A 21428-nucleotide genomic window follows, 5' to 3' on the forward strand; every position below is an offset into this window, starting at 1 on the left:
TTAAATGTGGTTTTACATGTGCAAAGCCCTAGGTTTGATCCTAGCATCAGAAATAACATTTTCTTCCAAAGCTAATTAAAATTGAAAGTTTTATCAGTTAAAACTTTGACATGAGACATGTCTGGGTTAAAGGGATATGAAGCTTCAGAGATTATTCACTGAAGGCAAAGAGAAGGAAAAGACCGGAACTAAAACAGTTTAAAACAACCATGTCAGGACTGGGGGTGGGGTGGGTGGGTAAGCTCAATAGTAGAGTGCTTGCCTAGCACACATGAAGCCCCAGGTTCAATTACACACACACACACACACACACACACACACACACACACACACACACACACACACACACACACACACACTTGCATAAAATAACCATTTCAGTGTACATGGAATCAACCAAATGAACAAACTGAGAATCGAGGTCTTCATGTCCCCAAAGCTTACCCTTCTCTCCACTCAGCTTGGCTGGTGAAAGTGGAATTCAATCAGAAATCAGCTGGTATATTGCCCCTGGACTCACTGCAGAATCAGAGTGGTAAGCATGCAAATAGCTTTGACAGCTAAAGGTAAACCCTGAACACAAGAGGCCATCTACCACTCTGCTCATCCAAAGTTCTAAGAACAGTTAGGACAAGCAGACTAGTCAGAAACCAATGACATGAACCTGGAATGAAAATGCCACCTGAGATAAGGTCATTCTTCATCTTCACTGAGAAGGCACACACCTAAGCTTGGGAAAATTATCAGAAGATAAGCTGCAACTTTGAAGGTATTCATCACACACCAGACTAACCAATTGCGTGCAAAAGCTTAAACATACACTCCACCTTTGGCTGACATACATTTATGTGGACAGGGGTGATCATTAGGAAGCTAAATTAAATTACAAAGATTAGAAATAAAAATAACAGTAAATATATCAGTGTAAAACACCAGAGTTGCCAGCTTTTAGTTTAGGTTTAATAATCCAACATAACCAAAGGGGGCGGGGGGGGGGGGGGGGGGGGGGGGAGAAAAAGAAAAAAAAAAGAAAAGAAAAAAGAAACAAAAGGCAAAGTTATAGCACTAGCTACATTGCCCCACTTCCACCAAGTGTACAGAAACAGGAAAGGATACTCCATGTTTGAGGAGAAAGAGAGCAGTCAGCAGAAACTAGACCTGAATGGGCCTAGGTGTTCAGACTTCCGTCAACTATTATAAGTCAATGAAGATACATGTTTTTTAAAAATGGAAATGTTTCAACAGGGAGTTTCAATAATGCAGTAAAATATGTACATTTCTGTACTAGTGTGAAGAAACTAGACGCAAATAGAAATTTGAGAGCAGAAAAGCACAATAAAACTACATGGCCCAGGCTTAAGAGCAAATTTGAGATGGCACAGGCATAAATGAACAAGAAAACTCATCAATTAAAACCATCTTAATAAAAAAAAAAAAAAAAAAAAAACAGAAAAATTCCAGAAGAGACTAAAGAGATGGGGGGAGGGCATTTTGAAATCATAACTTACCAAATTTTATGGTGAACAATCTAGAGAGCCATGAACCCCAATAAACCACCAAGTATAATAAGTAAAAGAAAACCAAATAAATTAGACAAAGAGGAAATTCTGAAGAGGAAGAGAAAGGAAAAAATATATATGGCTACAACACTTATTAGCTGATCTCTCATCAGGAAGAAACAAAGCATCATTCTTAAGAAAGAAACTATCATTAAAATATGAAGGCAGGCTGCTGGGTGTGGGGGTACAGGCCTATAATTCCAGCACTTGGGAGGCAGTGGCAGAAGAATAAGGCAGAGTTCAAGGCCAGTCTCAGTCATATAACAAATTTAACACCAGCCTGGGCTACCTGAGACCCTGTTACAACAGAACAAAAGCCATCAATTTGTGTGTGTGTGTGTGTGTGTGTGTGTGTGTGTGTTACATATGACATGTGTATGTATACACATACACAATTATCTGGATTTTTCGACTGGTGACACACATGCACACATACATATATGATGATAATGGCATAAGAGAAAAACAATGGCGCTTTATTGGATCCACACTGCTAAAATGTACTAGAATTATCTTAGTAATAACCTAAGGCAGATTGTACTAAGTTGAAGATGCATGGTGTAAGCTAAAAATGCAAAGTGTAACCACTACACACAATAAAGTTTTTTTAAAAAAAAAAATTAGAACAATTAAAATTAAAAATATACTTTAGCAGATAGAGAGCTACTATATTACAAATACAAATCAAACCACAGAAAAGGCTGTGCTAAGTGTGAATTCACCAAACACTCTAATCAAAGAGGCAGAGTTGGTCAGGACAGATTTGAGACCCAACTACAAAGTCTTTTAGAGTTGAAACGTTTGAATTTAAAGCTTATCCAGGGTTAAGTCTTTTCTGAATGATAAGAAATCAATATAATTGGGGAAGGTAATTAACCCAAAGGCTGGATAAACCTTAGCCAGGCTAATCAACTAAAGAGGGAGGATACAAAATGGTAAAAGCAGAAATAAGAGACATCATTACAGACTATACAGAAATGATAAGAGACTTGGGAATAACTTGTGACAACAAATCAGACAACTGAGATGAAATAAAAGTGGTTCAAAATAGACACATATTATCAAATTACTCATGATGAGAAAGATCAGATCATAATAATGACATTAAAAAGAACAATTAAAAATCTTCCAGGTTCAACCGTGAATTCAATGTTAAGTAAAAAACAATGGCAATCTCATAGAAACTTTTTCAGAGCATTGATGAGAAAATATTCGCTAACTCATCAGAGAAGCCTTCTGCAAACCTAATATCAAAATCAAACAAAAACAGTCCAAAAAACCACTGGTCAAGATTTCTCACCAACTTAGATATAAAACGCCTAACAAATGTACATAATATAAACACAGCAATATGCACAAAGGTTGTACACTGTTAGCAAATTTTATCTCATGAAACAAAACTGTTTTAACATCTGAAAGTAAACTAACCCAGTGATCCCCTGTCTGGGTAATTCTGAATCTTGGGGAACATTTGGAAATGTCTGGAGTCACTTTTGGTTGTCACAACAAGGAGACCTACAGAGTGTATAGCGGTAAACAGCCTATCACACACATGACACAGCAAAAGATTACCCCAACCAAAATATTAATAGTGTAGAAGTTAAGAAAACATGACTATAACAAAGGTCAAAAAATGTGATCAACCTCAAGAGGCAGAAAACAAAATCTGAAAACCAAGGAAAGCTTCTTTAAACTATACTAAAGAACAGCGAACCTACTATCATACGGGTACTTTTCTGAATGCTTCCATCTACTTAAGTCAGACCAAGTCAGGGCATCCATTGTCCTTGCTTCTGATATTCAACACTGTGTTGAGATTCTAGTCAGTACAAACCAGAAAGGAAAACAGGTACACACATTGGAAAGCAAAAGGCAAAGCTAGCCTTTTTACTTGGGGAAGGGCAGATAACATGACCTTGATATGTTTAAAATCTTAGGAAATCTAAAAGCAAACAGAAGTAAAGTTAGCACATAAGTTTATCACAGGACACATGGTCAATACATAAAAATTTCCATTACACAGAACTTATTTACTATGACATGATACTAAAGAAGCTAGTGAGTCAACAAGGTAAGTGTGGTCTGTAGGATCATTGGAATAGAAAAGACTCAGCAATAAACCCATCATTATGCTTTCTTTGGATCAGGACAAGGTCAGGATGTCCTCTCTCACCACTTCCACTGGACACAGTACTATAAGTCCTAGTAAATCCAACAAGACAAGGAGGAAAGAAAAGGGACGCAGACTGTTAGGAAGAAATAAAGCTGACCTTTTAAAAGATGACATGACTGTCTAACAGAGAAAATTTCAAGGAATCAAAACAGCCACTGAAACCACTAAGTGAACCAGACACACAGCAGGATACAAGAGTAATTGACACCTAATATTCAAATACACAATAACCCTTCAATACAGTACATATGTTAGTTCATAAAAATGAATTTTAAAAGAGTATGTATAGAATGTATAAAGAGAAAACCAGCAAACTTTGATGAAAGAAACCAAAAGATTTTTAATATAGAAATATTCATTAGGAACTCAATATAATCAAATGTTTTTGGTTAGAAAAAAACAAATTAATTCAAAGTCTGTATAGAAAGGCAAATACTCAAAAGAGCTAACATGATATTAATAAAGAGAAATAAAATCACAGGGATGATATTACCTGAACTCTAAGACTTACAAGACAGTCAAAGGACCACTGACATAAACAAAAGCTAGGGGTCTAGAGAGGCTCAGCAGTTAAGAGCACATACTGCTCGTGCAGAGGCCCCACCTGGCTTCAGTTCCCAGGACTCCTGGAGACTCACAACTAACTGCCAGTAACTCCACCTCCTGAGGACCCGATGCCTTCTTCCAGCCTCCTTACATATCTGCATTCATGTGGTACACACACACACACACACACACACTTTAAAATTTTTAATTAAGCTATACAGTTTTTAGAAAAGAAGGTAAAATTTACTTACAGCCTAGACACACAGAAAAGACACATCCCATGCAATCCTGAGCTGGTCTCTTCCAGAGTCAGTGAGAACCCAAGTGAGTCCAGACAACTCAGGTCTAATCAGAGCTTTTCTCCAAGAATCTTAAAAATAACTTTGCTTCCAGAAATTACAAGGTCCTTTGTTACCAGAACAAGTCAACATTCATAATTTTCTTAAATAAAAATTGTAGGAGTGGTATGCTTGTATGTGTATCTACATATATGTATATTCACCCCTAGATCTAAGCCCAGTATGTATGTGTGTGTGCGCACACATGTGCCTATTATGAAGCCCTTGGCTCCTGCTTCAGCACCACATAAAACCAGGTGTGGTGGCACATGTCTATAAAATCAGCACTAGGAAGGTGGAGGCAGGAAGAGCGAAATTCAAGGTCATCCTAGACTACACAAAGTAAGAAACATCAGAGATGAATATTTTAAAGATAAATCCAATGTAATTGCCTAAATAACATTCAAGTACTTAGTATCCATAAGTTCATATACTGTGACCAGTAAATATCTTACTAAGCAGGCAATAAAGAACACTCTATTATCACAGACAGGTCTATTAGAAACCATGGCTTTATATCTATAAGCATGGGCTATCTTGTTTAAGCTCACAGTACTAACAGACTTGTGGAAAGAGAATCTTGTATCACCTTAACAACAAAGAGAGAAAACTCGCTCAGCAATCTACAAAGTACCAAGCTTTCTTAAGTTACCAGGCAGCTAAAGTAATGAAGCAATGAATATGTAAGTATTAGGATAGCTAAAGACCCCAGACACACAAGCAGCCTCACACTGGTTGCCATGGCAAAGATTTGGAGGGGCTCAGCCTTAGCAACATTGTTAAGTCACACGGAAAATCAGAAAATACTGGACTTGAAGCAGGGTAAAGCTCAGAGTGCATGCCTGGCAATATACAAGACACGGCCCTCAGCATAATAAAAAGGAGGAAGGAAAGAGAACTTTTAAACGAAAAATTAATGATAGAATGAGATGTAATCAGTGACAGGATGCTTGTGAGCATGTGCAAAGACCTGATCTCCAGAACTGAAGAGACAAATCAACAAATCAAAATAGAGTACAGAAATTGATGAAATCCTTGTGTATTTGTTCAAAATGCAGGAAAAAAAAAAACCTGGACACATACATTTACAGTACCATCATTTATAGTAGCCAAAATTTAAAATAACTAAAGACTGACTAATGTGCTATGATACAATGAAATATTATTCAACTTAAAAAATACATGAAGTATCTATTTATAACACAACATGGATTAACACTGAAAAGTCTGTTAAGGGAGAAAAAAAACCTAGATTAAAAAAAACCTAGATTAAAAAAAAAAAGGTCAATATATATTATATTCTTTTTTTTCTTTTTTTATTTCTCTGTGTAGCTTTGCGCCTTTCCTGGAACTCACTCTGTAGCCCAGGCTGGCCTCGAACTCACAGAGATCCACCTGCCTCTGCCTCCTGAGTGCTGGGATTAAAGATGTGCGCCACTACCGCCCGGCCTTAGTTACCACTCCTATTACAAATACCTGAGAAGTGGCCGAGAACTCCACACCAACCATTCAACAAATTTGAAGCAAAAAGAGAAAACAGCCTGCGAACTCACTGAAAATCCAAACATTCATCCCTCTGACCTACCACCTTCTTAGACAACAAACCTGCTCCTTGTCAGATCACCACATGTAATCCTCAGCTCAGCCACTGGACCAAGAGGCTCCAGAGCACTCCTCAAAGACAAACTTGCACCAGAAACAAGCTGCAATCAGGGCCTGGTGGTCTGTTGACGGTCTGCTCCACCCCAGCTCTCTGAACCCTGGCAAAACCATTACATCTGAGAAGTGTGCTCAGGAAATTAACGAGTTACATGAAAACCCAACACCTGTGGCTGGCATGGGCCAAAAGGGCCAATTCTTCCCAAGACAATGCCTAACCCCACATTGTACAATAAATGCTTCAAAAGTTGAACAAACTGGGCTACACCCACCATAGTCACCTGACCTCTTTCTAACTGATGACCCCGTTTCCAGCCTCTCCACAACTTTTTACTTTTTGCAGGGAGAGAGCACTTCCAAAAATCAGCAATAGGCCAAAAGCTTCCCAAGAGTTTGTTGAATCTCAAAGCATAGATTTTTATACCACAGGAACTTATATAAACTTATTTTTTACTGGCAAAATGTACTGATTGTAATTTCCTATTAATAAAGAGGTGTTTAAGCCTAGTTGTAATGATTTAAAATTCAAGGTCCAAAATCACAATTCCTTTTGGCACCAACCAACAGAAAGCCCTGCACAGCACAAGAAATAACCAAACAGAAGAGAAGGCCTGCAGAATGGGAGAAAAACCTCCAGCAGCAACTCATCTAGCAGGGGACTGCTAATCAGGATATACAGAGTTCAAAAAAGCAAACACCAAAAGGAAAAACAATCCAGTCAACAAATGAACAAAAAGTCAGTTCTCAAAACAAGTAGAAATGGCCAGAAAAAACATGAAAAAAATGTTCAGTATTTTTAGCCAAAGTGCAAATCAAAATTGCAATATAATTCCATCTCATCCAGCAAGAATGGCTGAAGTACTTCTTACACACACCACTGGTGGAAATGCACTGCAGCTTTGCAATGAGGGTCCAGGAAAAAATCTAGTGGCTTCTGGACACCCTTAGTTTCACTGTGGAGCTACTGTAACGGAATTTGTGGTGCTGGAATAAAGACATGTGGACAGAAGCACAAAGAGACAGGCCAGCTCAGAAGTAAAGCCATACGCCACAGTGAAGTTACTTTTGACAAGAATGCTACGACCATTCAATTAGAAGTTAAGAGGGTTGTTTGTCACGGGACCCTAAATACCAAAAATGATTATGAATAAGAACCAAGTTAGAGAACTCCCACTTCCCAGGGACCCTAAATACCAAAAATGATTGTGAATAAGAACCAAGCTAGAGAACTCCCACTTCCCAATTTCAAAATGTACTACAAAGTTCTGGTAGATCAAACAGTAGGGTGCTGGCAGAAAGACAGACACATAGCTCTAGGTGACCCTGGCATGTGTGACCAAATGACTCTGACAAGATACCAAGATCAACCAATGAGGAAAAATTAAATCAAATGTGAATTAATTAATTTGGACATCTGTTTAAGCATCATATAAAACGTAATACATGGAGCAAAAACAACTTATCTGGGGGTCAGAGAACAGAACAGCCACTATATTAAACATAGGTTTAGGCAGTTGGTAGCATATACCTTTAATCCTAGCATTCAGGAGGCTGGGATCCATCTGGATCTCTGTGAGTTCAAAGCCACACTGGAAACAGCCAGGTATGGTCACACATGCCTTTAATCCCAGGAAGTGATGGCAGAAAGCAGAAAGGTATATAAGGTGTGAGGACCAGGAACTAGGCCTTTTTAAGCTTTTAGCTTTTAGCAGCAGTTCAGCTGAGATCCATTTGGATGAGGACACAGAGACTTCCAGTTTGAAGAAACAGGATCAGCTGAGGAATTGGTGAGGCGAGATTGGCTGTGGCTTGTTCTGCTTCTCTGATCTTTTAGCATTCACCCCAATACCTGGCTCCGGGTTTGTTTTTATTAATAAGATCTTTTAAGATACATGCTACAGCAACCTCAAAATAAAGCTTAGAACAACTATGAAATTCTTAAAAGATGACACAGGGCAAGAGTTCACAGCAATGTGTTTCACAATGATTTCCTGGAAATAGGAAAAGAAGCTGTTGACAAGTTGAGGTTCATGAACATTAATTTTTATATATCAAAAGACACCCACAGGGTGAAAAAGCAGTCCACAGAATGGAGGAAAGCATGCAGAAATAGTTAATCCAAAAGGGATTAGTAGCAAGCATACATAGAGAACTCATAAAACTCAACAAGAAAAAGCAAAAAGCCACATTCAAAAAGCAGCAAAAGACTTCAACAGGCATTCTACAAAAATATCCAATTGGCTACCAGACACACACAGAAGTACTTCCCATTCATCACTGAGAAAATGCAAACCAGAACCAGCTATACTACCTTACACCCATTAGTATCGTTGCTATCAACCAACCAGAAAAATCAAGCCAGGCATGGTGGTGTATGCATGGAACCCCAGCTATCTTGGAGGCTGCAGCAGAACTATTGGGGATTTGAGGCTAGTCTTGGCATACAGTGAGAAACAGCCATGAAATAACAAGAGATGGTGAACATATAGAATCACTGGAAAATCTCTGCACCATTGGTAGAAATTTGAAAGGCCAGTTATGGAAAATGGTGCAGAGGTTCCATAAAAACAGTAAAAATATAAATGTTATACAAGCTGTACACTATAGGATTTTACCTATTCAATTAGCCAAAGTCAATCAGACAAGTAGAATGGCTGCATTTTACAAGATGTGGGTGGACGATATAGATGGTTACAAAACATCACAAGTATATATAACATTAATAAACTATGGCACTGGGTAAATGTTATAGTCTGCGTATTTTACCATAATAAAAAAGCTGGAGGGAAAAAAATAAAGTAGTATATGTGTAACAATTATGCTAAACACAAAAAGGAAGACACTAATGTTCTATGTAATAAGATTGCATTCATGTGAAATGTCCAGACTAGGTAAGTCCATAAAAGATAAAACCAGTGAGACAGTGAGATGTCTCAGAGTATAAAAAATGCTTGCCTCAAAAGCTGGATGACCTCATGAGTTTGATCTTTGGAACACACGTAAAGGTGGAAGGCGAGAACCAACTTCACAAAATTGTCCTCTGACCTCCATGTGTGCCACAGCATATATGAACCTCCCTGACTGCATCATACCCAAGCAGCAATAACTAAAACTTTAAAATGCAGATGCTTGGTTACCCGAGAACACAGAGGAGGAGGAAGTGAGAGGTACAGGGCTGAGGTACAAGCACAATTTTTAGACTGAAGACATTTTCTATAAATAATAGTGGTGACAGTTGTACAACAATTAATAAGTTAAAAAGGATTAACTGTATTCTTCAAAATAACACAAATGAATTTTATCACAATTTTAGAAACATTTTTAAATGCTAAAAGGTAGTTGCGATTTCAGTTAGGACACTACTTCAATAGTTCAGACTCACGTGTTAAAAAGGAGAAAAAACTGTATGTAAGCCAGACATGGCACACAACTATGATCCTAGCACACAACTATGGGAGGCAGAGGCACAGGCAGGAGTTTGAGGACAGTCTCAGACACATACCAAGGCCTCGTTACAAAAAAAAACTACAGCAACAAAAGAGGCTAGAAAACTATTTAGAGAAGCAATGTTAGTTTTTTAATGTCCAACTGTAAATGAATTATTTCTAAGGGAGTTATTCCTAAGTGAGCTTTGTTCCTTCATATTTATCTGATGTACAAATTTCCCACAATAGGGTGTTTTTATTTTATAGCAAATATGAGATATAACAACAGAATGAAGGTGACTAAGAGAGTTATCAACCTATCTATCCAGACTTTCAAATTCAAATCATTGCCATTATTTACTTCACAGAATCTTATTTAAAAAAAAAAAAAAAAGAATTTAACCAACATAGGTTGAATCTTCTTTAATGTTGTTTCCTCAATGTCAACCATACAACCTCAGAAAAAAATGTGTTATGAAGTTGATGCACGGATTCCTCATTGCTGTACTTTTGCTACAAACAGCATAGAGTATCTAATTTGCATTCTTTAAATTTTACATTCATGATTTATCATATCATGACTATTCTACTGTAATTCATTCTCCCACAGGCATTATATAAATAAGATCTATTCACACTCACATTCATTGTTTTTAGTATTAAAACTAACATAATTAAAAGGCTTTAAATAGAGACTGCAAAATCTTAAGTTCGGGGCAGTGTTTCTGTTTTCTCCTTCCAGCTGCCTGCAGTAAACAGAGGGTTTTTAAAGGCATTTCTGATGATGACAGCAGTACTGTTAGTGTTCTACTGCCATCATCAGACTCACTCACATGGGTGCTCTTCTCTCTTTGAAACTCAAGATCAAGAGACTGCCTCTACAGATCACACTGCAGCGCTCTTCCTAGAATTCCAGGTCAAAAGCAAAAATACCTACAAGCCAGGGAGCCTTTTTGTTTTGTTTTCTGTTTTCTCAAGACAGGGTTTCTTTGGTCTTGAACTCACAGAGATCCGCCTGACTCTTCCTCCCAAGTGTTGGGATTAAAGGTGTGTACCACCACTGCCCCGCCTGCCAGGTAACTTTTTTAAGGGAATTTAAAATTACTATTAAAGAGAAGTGATGCTATCATTCATCTACCAACCTAAAAATATAGTTAAATGTATATATAAAAAGTACTCACACATAAAAGATGTGTACAGCTGACAGGCTGCTTCTGCTAGCTCTTTTTTTTTTTTTTAAGCTATGACTTATTAAGTAGATACAATAGGATTATTGTAAAAATTAAAAATTTATAGACATATTAATCCAGTTATATCTACAGGAAAAATTCCTGGTATACTTTTAAATGTTCCTATTGTTAAATTTATTATGAATAGTAACAGATCTGTGTGCAACTCTATTGGTAAAAGACACAAGTCCAACCTAAAGACTTTGGTCAGAAGGTTACCAGCATTAACGACAGCTAAACATTAAGTGGTACTTACCCATAAGTAGTAAGTGAACTGAAGTGCAAAAATTGCAATGCCTTCATTATCAAAGGATCCTGCCACTGACCGAGATATGTACCCTGGTACAATAGCAATAAAGCAAGCAGCTAAAAGTCCCGCTCCTTGGTTCCAAAGTTCTCTAGTTAGCAGGAATGTAGATATAGATGTAAGGCCGCTAAAAGTTGGTGCAAGGAATACACACACATCTCTTATGTGAACTGTTATGTTCAATGTATTTAAAATCCAATGAATAAGGCCAGCTGTTATCATCAACCCTGGGTAAACCTAGAGGAAGGAAAGAAAGAAATTTAGTTACATATAAAACAAAGTACCCCAAAAGAACAATACACATTTTTTATTAGTACACACTATTTGTAGTTAAGATGGAGAGAAGAGCTTTCTTTCATGTGATATAAAATAAGAGCTTTTTGGAATAGATACAAAGAAGAAATTCATATACAGAATATACACTGAAATAAAAGAGCAGAGAATATAAAACAAGAGTAATTAAAATAAAAAATATGTAATGATGTTTATTCCATTAATTATCTTCCTCACTTCTGAGCACTGTCTTAGTCATGTATTTTTCAGGCCTGGGATTTTAACACACTCTAGTCGTGTTCTTACTGTGCATACATAAAAAGGAAAAATGATAATTATAAGTAAGTCTCCCTTACTTTTAAATCCAAGATTCAGAAAGTAAACACTTCTACCAAGAAGAACCAGTCATTTGGGAACAAAAAGAATGCCAAAAGGCTTAAAGTTCTATGTTCAAAGTCTTAGTGATAGGAAAGAAGATTAATAAACTGACACCCACCTTTATACCAAAGAAGGGTAGCACAAGAAGATTCGGTATTGGGGATATTCATTTCGTATTATTCCTCAGTGACTAATATGTGTGCTTTTATCTGCATTCACAACCAAATCCTCAAAGGCTCTCCTTCTCCCCGAGATTGAAACCACAAAGGTTATGTGACACATTCATTCCCTGACTGTCCTATCTAAATCTTCATGTCCCTAGTCTTTAGCTCAACCCCTTGCTTTTTCTCCCTAGCATTTATTATCATTGAACACACTATTTATAAACCTTATTTTCAACTGCTCAACCTCATAAGAATATAAGCTCCAGAAGAAGAAGAGTTTATTCGTTAGTATCAAGAACAATATAGGCAGAGTGGATATTCAATGTCTAGTGAAAGCAGAGTAACAGGATCGAGGGGAGAAAAACAGTACAGTAAATTCTTACAATTCTCAAAAAATTCTCTTCCATTTCATATTTAATACTAGGTCTTACTGTATAATTTTGTCAAGCAGTAAACAAAGAAAATAGACATGAATTTGAAAATACTTCTCAATGTAAATCAACATATGCATATAATATGGCAGATGGACCTAACATACATAAGAAAACAGTCAAAATACAAAGTAGTATTGAATGAAAGGTCCAAAACCAAAGACTCCCAACAACAAAGATATGTTCAGACTTGGAGCTAGAGAGATGGCTCAATGGTTAAGAGTACTTGCTGCTCTTGCAGAGAGGACCCAGGTTCAGTTCCCAGCACCTACATGGCAGCTCATAACTGTCCGTAACTTCAGCTCCTGGGGTTTCTGACCCATCTTGTGGCCTTTGCAGGCCCCAGACACGCATGTGGTGCACATACACAGATGCATGTATACATAAATTTAAGATAGACTACGTGTGTGTGTGTGTGTGTGTGTGTGTGTTTGTGTGTGTATTCAAACTTAAGGAAAAAAGGATACTCCCCAGATGTAAAAAAACAAGGGAGTTCAAATTTAAGTAGGTATTCATATCACTACAGTCCACAAGAGAAAGCAAAAAAGCCCAAGAAACCAGGTGTAATGTGGCCTTAGGGTCAGAGGTCGAGCAGTTTTAACTTGACACAGGGGCCAGAGAGAAAGCCTAAATCCTAGCAAAGTCAGATCCTGTTTATGAAACTAAACTGGATAAATTCTTCTCATTCATCAGGGAAAGGAACTCTGCCTTCCTTACCAAGTAGGAACAAAGTCCTATAGAGATAAGATTGTTCCAAAACTACAGTAATATCAGGAAGTAAGAAGCTTCAAAATGGGGCTGTGCAAACGGCTCAGATAGTAACACTTGAAAAGCACGAGGACCTGGCTCCATCCCCAAGTCCCACATTAAAAGCCTGCAGTGTTGGCACATTCTTGCAGACTCAGTGCTAAGAGATGGGGAATGGTACGGCGGGCAGAAGCAGGCAGATTCCTAGAGTTTGCTGGTCAGTCAACCTAGCCCAATTACGGAGCTCCAGGCCAGTGAAAGACTGCTTAAACAAGTAAGAACAAGAGACTCAAGGAACATCTGTGGCTGAATTCTGACCTCCACATGTACATGTGCCACCCCTACCCCTTTCTAAACACAGAAGGAACATGGCCTAAATTACAATGTATTTTAGGTTATAATCAAGTCTCAAAAAACTTAAAGGGTTGGAAGTTACATAGTATTTGCTAACTACAATCCATTTCAAAAAATTTTAAAGAGTATTACAAAATCCTCTTTTAGAAGTTATAAATGAACTTCTATGAAGACAGTGGTCCTTACCTATAATTCCATCACTTAGGAGGCTGAGGCAGAAGGATTACAGTTCAATGCAAGGGCTACAAAGTGAACATAAAAGAAAATAAAATCCCACAAGTAGAAGGAAATTCTAATAGAAATTAAAATGGAAGGATGATGAAAACACTCCACCCAAACTCAGGAAATGCTGCTAACAGCATAGTGGCAACTGTGATGTGACAGCTGTAAACATAGCCAATAGGGAAAAAAGGCTGAAATTACTGGAGAAAGCACAGGGAGTTGGGAAAGGAGTATAAAAATAAATTCAAGGATATAGAAGAAAGGAAATGAATTTGAATTAATGATACAAGAGAGCCAAGGTTTATTTGGGGTGATACTCAGTGATAGTGACAAGCTTCTAGCAAAGGCAATCAAGAAGAAATAACCACACAAACTTCCTCAAGAGCCACCATACCTTCCCCTTCTTCTGTTCTCTTGCACACTGAATCCTAAGAACCCTATGCCAGCATTCTGGATCCAGAGAACTCTACACCAATTACAATCAAGGTTCAATTATCTAGATTAATTCAGAAGCTTGAGGCCTGAAAAGTTAAATTATTTTGATAATTCTAAATTTTATTTCCTTGCCCAAAAAAAAAAAGCTTTATTTTAAACTCAGTTGCTTGAGAACAAAGCAAAAAATACAACCTGGATTGAGGTGCTTTGTGACAGATTGTTTTGTTTTTCAGTTTTTTGAGACAGGGCTTCTCTGTGCAACTCTGGCTGGCCTGGAACTCACAGAGATCCACCTGTCTTTGAGTGCTGGGATTAGAGGTGTGGGTCACCACTGCCTGGCCAGACAGCAGATTCTTAACCCAGTCTCACACTTGTCAGAGGCCAGTGTGAGATATCCCATAAATATACTGACAAGAACAGAAATACCGGTTAACTAGCCACACAGGCTGCTGTATTTGTGGACTCTCTGCAGCTTTCAAAGACCCTCATGCCAGCAGCACTCAGTGGTTTGCCAACAGTTTACAGTTAACATAAAGAACAGCTAGGATACTTACAGTGCCACCTACTATTCTTCCTAGTGGATACCACGCTCTTTCATCAAACCAATTTAAAAATTCATAGAACCCATGAGATGCAAGGTGATGTGTTGATCTATAGTTAAACCTGGAGAAAAGAAAAAAAGAAATGTTATAAAACTGGTTAACACAATACCTTTCTTTATATTTGATATATAGCTACATAAAATTGTAATATTTCTTAAACTGAAATAACAAAAAAAAATCTGAAAATTTCAAGCCAATGCTTATACCTCTAATATAACTAATTACACCACTAGCACTCTCTTAAATCCATACAGGAACTAGTAATGCTCAAATTAACATTTGACCATTGGTGGGGTCCAAGGCAGAGGGCTCAAATTTAACCAGGAAAACAAAAGGATGCATAGAATTCATCATCATAAAAGTAGTCCATGACTCAAAAAGACTAAGAACCATTAACAAAATGGCACCAAACTGAAGAGGAAGCATATGCCATGTAGTATACAAAAGCTTACAGAGAAACAGTAAAATGGTGTCTTAAAAACTAAGAGAGCAGACCATGTTAGCACAGTGAAAACATGCATCTGGCTAGCTCAGTTGAGAGTGCTAGATGAGTACCTACAAAGCCCTAGGTCAGCCCTCAGTATCACATACACACCAGGAAACATAGTGTGGTTTTAAAAGAAATTATAATTAATCTCTGAAAAAGACAAATGAGGAGAAACAAAACTAAGGAAACCAAAGTCCAAAATGTAAGCAGAAGAAAAATGCAAAGCGCAGAAGGCAGTTTCAGGGCTACTCCACATTTAGCACAAAGCAGCTGTGGAGTGCAGGAAAGACCAGCATCAGTGGTCAGGGCAACACTGGAGGCGACGGCAGTACATCCATCAGTCAAGATTCCTTCCCCTACCACTGCCAAGAGGCAAGCAGACAGAAGAGGCATGTGTCTGCTAGGGTGACATGTGGACACAAAGTGAAATAGTGCTGGACTCACAGAAGTGCACTGGAAAGTCAATTGGTGCATACCCCCAAATCAAACGTTTAGAGAGCAAGCACCTTGAGAATAAGAAAGTAAACAACAAAAGCAAACAAGAGCTCTACAGGAGGCTGTGGATTCTCATCTCCGAGGAGCCTGACTGGTTACAGGTTTCAGGTCCATGCGCCTGGCTCACACTGACATCCTATGTGGCTTTGATGAGGAAGCTGCTCATGTGCTCTCTGTGCTATAACGTCTTTGCAGCTCCTACGTCGGGAGGTGGCTGTGAAGAGCAAACTATACAGCACCTGTGATTACTACTACCATGATTAACACACATGGTAAAAGACCCATTTCCAAGTTTTAAGGAAAACTATGATTATCCAGCTAAATCATAGATACATTATTTTAACTGGCAAAAGTGAAGGGCAAATTACAAGGTAAAACAGTATGAAAAATAGAGAAATCAAGAGACACCCAAAAGTTCTTACACTCATCATGAAGATCACTAAACGCTACAATAACTGGAGGGCAGAATAGGCTCCAAACATAAAACTCAAAATGATACTGATAAAGTGTAATTCACTCATTCAGAGAAGCAAAATGATACTCTATAAAGAAACAACAAAATCAGATACGCTTTTCAGTTTGACTACTTGATGCTGTATCACAATGGAGTAATATTTAAAAATTTTCTGAGAAGGGAATTTTTAAGATAAAACAAAAAAAGTTAAAATGCTCCTTGGTGCAACACAGGAATCCCCACACCACAGAATTATCTTCAAAAACAAGCCCCAGACGCCTAAGTTACTGGTATACACAGAAACCACATGGTGCTGCAGAGCTCCAGATGCACTTATAAGCAACAATTAGTCAAGAGCACCACCCTAGAAAAGTAGAGTGACATCCTCAAATCTTGTGGCAATATTGAATGGTGAGCCAGTATCATAGCAAGAGTCAAGGCTTAAATTTTTCATTAAAACAAAAAACAAAAAACAAAAAACCTTACTCCAAGTAATGATTAGGAAAAAGCATGTTCACCACCAAGATTGTCCTTGGGGTACTTTCCCCTTTACCTCAGTCATGATCCCCCACCCCTCATTGGACAAGTTTTAGTAGAGCCATCAGCTCTGCAGCTGCTCCTCTCACTACAGGTAGCATCTTCTACTTAAGATGGTTGTGACAATTCACTCTAAAATTTCCCCCAAGAGACCTGAGTCATACTCAGGTTTTGAGGCCATGATGCCATGTTATCTCCCTCCCTGGACCTTCTTTCTCATTTCTAAACCAGAGTTGTCTGTCTTAAGTGATATTCCCCCCGCCCCCCCAATGCCACAAAGGTACCCAACATCTAATCAAGCCCATGACAGGACACCTGAGACACTAACCCAAGCCAAACACACACACTGCATCTACTTTCAGAGTCTAGTGTCACCCTTTTCCCTCACATCTTAGATATCAAAATGACTGCCTGGTTATCTTTCATGACGTTTGTCAGCCTTCTAATCGTGTACCACGACACAGACGTCACCAAACTTTACCTCTCTTCATCAGACTCCCCACAGGCTTCATCTTTCTGCATCTACTTTTCACCAAAGTGGTGGAAGCTCTCACATGACTGCTCAGTCTTAACACCATGCTAGCTCCCTAATTTCCACGTTGATCTTCAGTCCTGCAGATTTCCCTCATTCCCAATGCCACAGTCCTTAGACTATTAAGCCCCATGACCACCTGGGACACTGCTGTTATCCTGGTTAACCCATTCTATGAACCTTGGCACATTTCTAAAGGACACAATGTTTGCATGGATGACATGCTGAAAGAGTGTCTCAGGCTCCATGACTGCAGTTCTGCATGGAGATGACAGTAAAGGCATTCTGTCAGCCAGTGATATAATCACAACATTAACGTCTCTCCAAAGTGACATCATTTTAGCTGTAATTCTTAAGATCCAAGCCTAAAGGAAAGCAAGGCATTGAGAGTCTACTGAACACTTAGTCAAAGGCTAAAAACCTGACTAGAGATGGAAGCAAAGTGCTGGGTCTTAGTTTAGTCTCAACATTTAATGCTGGCAGGAGGCAACTCTCTGAGAAAGTATCTCATGTATTCAAGTTCATTACATCTGTCTATATTTGAATAAATCCTGAGCACTCTTGTCAGTTTTATAAATCAACTCTCATTCTGTAGCTTCTCTTTCCACTCTGCCAGTGGTATTTTAAATTACATGTGTTTGCCAGAAGTAGGCATAGGCTTGCTAAGGTCAAAGGGCGGCTTGCAGGCATCTTTTCTCTCCTTCCACTGTGTGGAGCCCAGGGAATGAAACCAGGTCATCTTGGCAAGCAAGTGTCCTTACCCTGTGAGCAATCTTCTTAGCAAGCCAATGGTATTTTTAAATACTTTGTTTCTTTTTATTTGTGTGTATGTGAGTTTATGTGCATCATGTACATGCAGGTGCCCGTGGAGGCCAGAGGGTGTTAGATTCGCAGGACCTGGAGTTGTGAGCCACCTGATGTGGTGCTGAGAACTGAACCCCATATCTCTGCAAGAGCAATACCCACTCTTAACTGCTGGGCTACCTCTCCAGTCTTCTCCATGGTACTTTTTTAAACACAAATTCTTGACATAAACCTAAATTTATACCTCCTCCCCCCACTGGACCAGACCTTTTGTTTTTGGAAAAAAAAAAGTACAAGGGCAAGAAAAAGAAAAAGGGAGGTAGAAAAATAATGCTCTGCTCTATGATCATAAAGATACTGCTTATTTTCTTCTTCATGATTAACAGTTTCAGTTTATTCATTAATTAGATCCTTAGTAAATCTGGAACTGATCACCATTACAGTTTTGAATTAAATCTTGGTATATGGGGGAATGTTTTTACTAGTAGTTTTTGACTTGTCTCTTTGAATTTCTAATTTTTTTTTCTTTTTTGTTTGATACAGGGTCTTACTATGTACCTCTGACTGGCCTGATACTCCCTATGTAGTAAATTCCTCCTGCTTTAGATTTTCCATATTAAATTATTTTGTTTTTCAAGACAGGGTTTTTCCATATAACAGCTCTGGCTGTCCTGCAACTCACTCTGTAGACCAGACTGGCCTCGAACTCAGAGATCCACTGGTCTCTGCCTCTCCAGTGCTGGGATTTAAGGCGTGTGCCTCTTCATATTAATTTTAAAACAAGTTTGTCAGCTCCACCCAACACACCTGTCAAATTCCACTTACTCTCAAATTAATTTGGGAAGAATGAACATCTTTATAACCAGGATATATTCAATTCGAGAATATGGCTGACATCCACTTCTCTAAGTCTTCTTGAATGTTGCTCCACAAATCTTACAATTTCCCCTTACAAGTCTTAAATACCTTTGCTTAGATTTAATCTCATTTCTAACGTTATCTTTTTATCTAAAAAATGACTCTAACTAAAAATCCTGCATATGTTTATTAACACTTACATCATCACTAGATTTTACTACATGTTAAACATGAAAAATAATGAATATCCTGGTATTAAAAATAAAGAGGTATCTCAAAGATGTGCAGTTTTCAGAACACTAAAAGAGGTCATTGCTGTGGGATATTCTGTATGGCAAATGTGTTGCTAATTAGTCAATAAATAAAACACTGATTGGCCGTTGGCTAGGCAGGAAGTATAGGCGGGACAAGGAGGAGAATAAAGCTGGGAAGTGGAAGGCTGAGTCAGAGAGACACTGCCAGCTGCCATGATGAGAAATAGCATGTGAAGATGCCGGTAAGCCACGAGCCACGTGGCAAGGTATAGATTAATAGAAATGGGTTAATTTAAGCTGTAAGAACAGTTAGCAAGAAGCCTGCCATGGCCATACAGTTTGTAAGCAAAATAAGTCTCTGTGTTTACTTGGTTGGGTTTGAAAGGCTGTGGGACTGGCAGGTGAGAGAGATTTGTCCTGACTGTGGGCCAGGCAGGAAAACTCTACCTACAAATGGCGCCCAACGTGGGGCAAGAGTTTCCACCTAAAAACTGAGAAAAAAAGATTCTAAAACGGAGCTAAAAACAGCTTCCTAATTGTCTCTCTCAAATGAGCGGCAGCTGCCTGTTTGAGCTACTGGTGGGTTCCTAGAGTGCGTGCTCGACCTGCAGTATGGCGGGAATGAGGCCTCTGCAAGTGGCACATTAAGCTACATGGTGGATTTAGCCTTTGCTAGTGCAAAACAAAAAAGGGTTTCTGGGCTACTTGCTGCTTGGATAAAAGCATAGACCCATGATAGCTCCCAGAGCTGGCAGTAAACCACTGCCAATGTTGGGAAGCTGAGGTGGGCGGAGCCAGCAGCCACAGCTGCTGCAGTTTAAAGCAAGAGATTCACAATAAGACAGATTCAGATGTAATAGTTTACAATGTGTGTAAAAGATACGTAGGCTTGAAAGAGACAAAAAAAGTGATATATAGAGTTATAGAAACAAATACATAGTTTTAAAAAATAAAGTCTTTAAAGAGACAGTAAAGGTAGTATAAAAAATAAGCCACCTAAAAATGGATATTACACAGAGAATCTGGATTGTGTTTTCTTTGGGATTTTTAACTGCAGAAAAACATTTGATTGTAAAAGCTGTTGAGTTAAACCAATATATATATTTTAAAGATACCTTGACTTCAAAATTTGGATATAAGGATATATTGCTTTGGAAAAGAGTCTCTTTTGTTTCCACAGAAAGCCAGAGGCTATGGATTTGTTCCAGATTAAGATACATCAGGTTTGACCAGCCAAGACCCCCTAAAAGGTCTCCGATGACACCATGGCCCAGATGATCCAACATCCAGAACGGTTTGAAGGCATCTGGCTCAGACGATACAGCCTCATGGACTATTCCATAATCCTAAAATTTTCTTTGTTTCCCCATAAGATACAGCGCCCCCCTCCAGCAGGAAGTAGTAAGAGAAGCTACGCCCAAATTCCCAAATTATATGTAATTTTACTTTGTTAAGGTTAAAACCTTCCTTTTTGAAAAAAAAAAGGGGGAAGTGCTGTGGGATGTTCTGTATGGCAAATGTGTTGCTAATTAGTCAATAAATAAAACACTGATTGGCCGTTGGCTAGGCAGGAAGTGTAGGCGGGACAAGGAGGGAGAATAAAGCTGGGAAGTGGAAGGCTGAGTCAGAGAGACACTGCCAGCTGCCACGATGAGAAATAGCATGTGAAGATGCCGGTAAGCCACGAGCCACGTGGCAAGGTATAGATTAATAGAAATGGGTTAATTTAAGCTGTAAGAACAGTTAGCAAGAAGCCTGCCATGGCCATACAGTTTGTAAGCAAAATAAGTCTCTGTGTTTACTTGGTTGGGTTTGAAAGGCTGTGGGACTGGCAGGTGAGAGAGATTTGTCCTGACTGTGGGCCAGGCAGGAAAACTCTACCTACAGGTCATAAACTCCCATCTCATTCTATCCCTTCAGTATCCCTGTAACTGCCAATCTTTTCAATCGCAAAAAATACTTTACAAGTGAATACCAGGTTTTATTCAAAGTTAAATAGTTAACAAAAGCTTATACCATTAAGTTCTAAAATGAAATGAACTACTAGTTTCCAATTTAAGGAACAGAATTTTTTTTCGATAAAATATTAATTTCAAACTTAAATGTATATGTGTTTGGATTTACATAGATTACAGCAAACAGTAATAAGTTTATTTTTGCATAAG

At 38.4% G+C, this 21428-nt stretch overlaps 1 protein-coding gene across 1 annotated transcript in view; it reads right to left on the reverse strand.

Annotated features, from left to right (window-relative positions):
* Stt3b (STT3 oligosaccharyltransferase complex catalytic subunit B) overlaps positions 1-21428 on the reverse strand; it is a 79101-nt gene that overhangs the window by 30673 nt on the left and 27000 nt on the right. Inside the window, exons 2-3 of the mRNA XM_052723492.1 lie at positions 14795-14903; positions 11186-11473 (exon numbers count right to left, since the gene is read on the reverse strand). Of these exons, the coding sequence (XP_052579452.1) occupies positions 11186-11473; positions 14795-14903 (397 nt within the window). The remainder of the gene's footprint in view (positions 1-11185; positions 11474-14794; positions 14904-21428) is intronic.

The sequence above is a fragment of the Peromyscus californicus genome, unplaced genomic scaffold (genome assembly GCF_007827085.1).
Source record: "Peromyscus californicus insignis strain IS unplaced genomic scaffold, ASM782708v3 Scaffold_11__1_contigs__length_118956290, whole genome shotgun sequence".
Taxonomy (NCBI): Eukaryota; Metazoa; Chordata; class Mammalia; order Rodentia; family Cricetidae; genus Peromyscus; species Peromyscus californicus.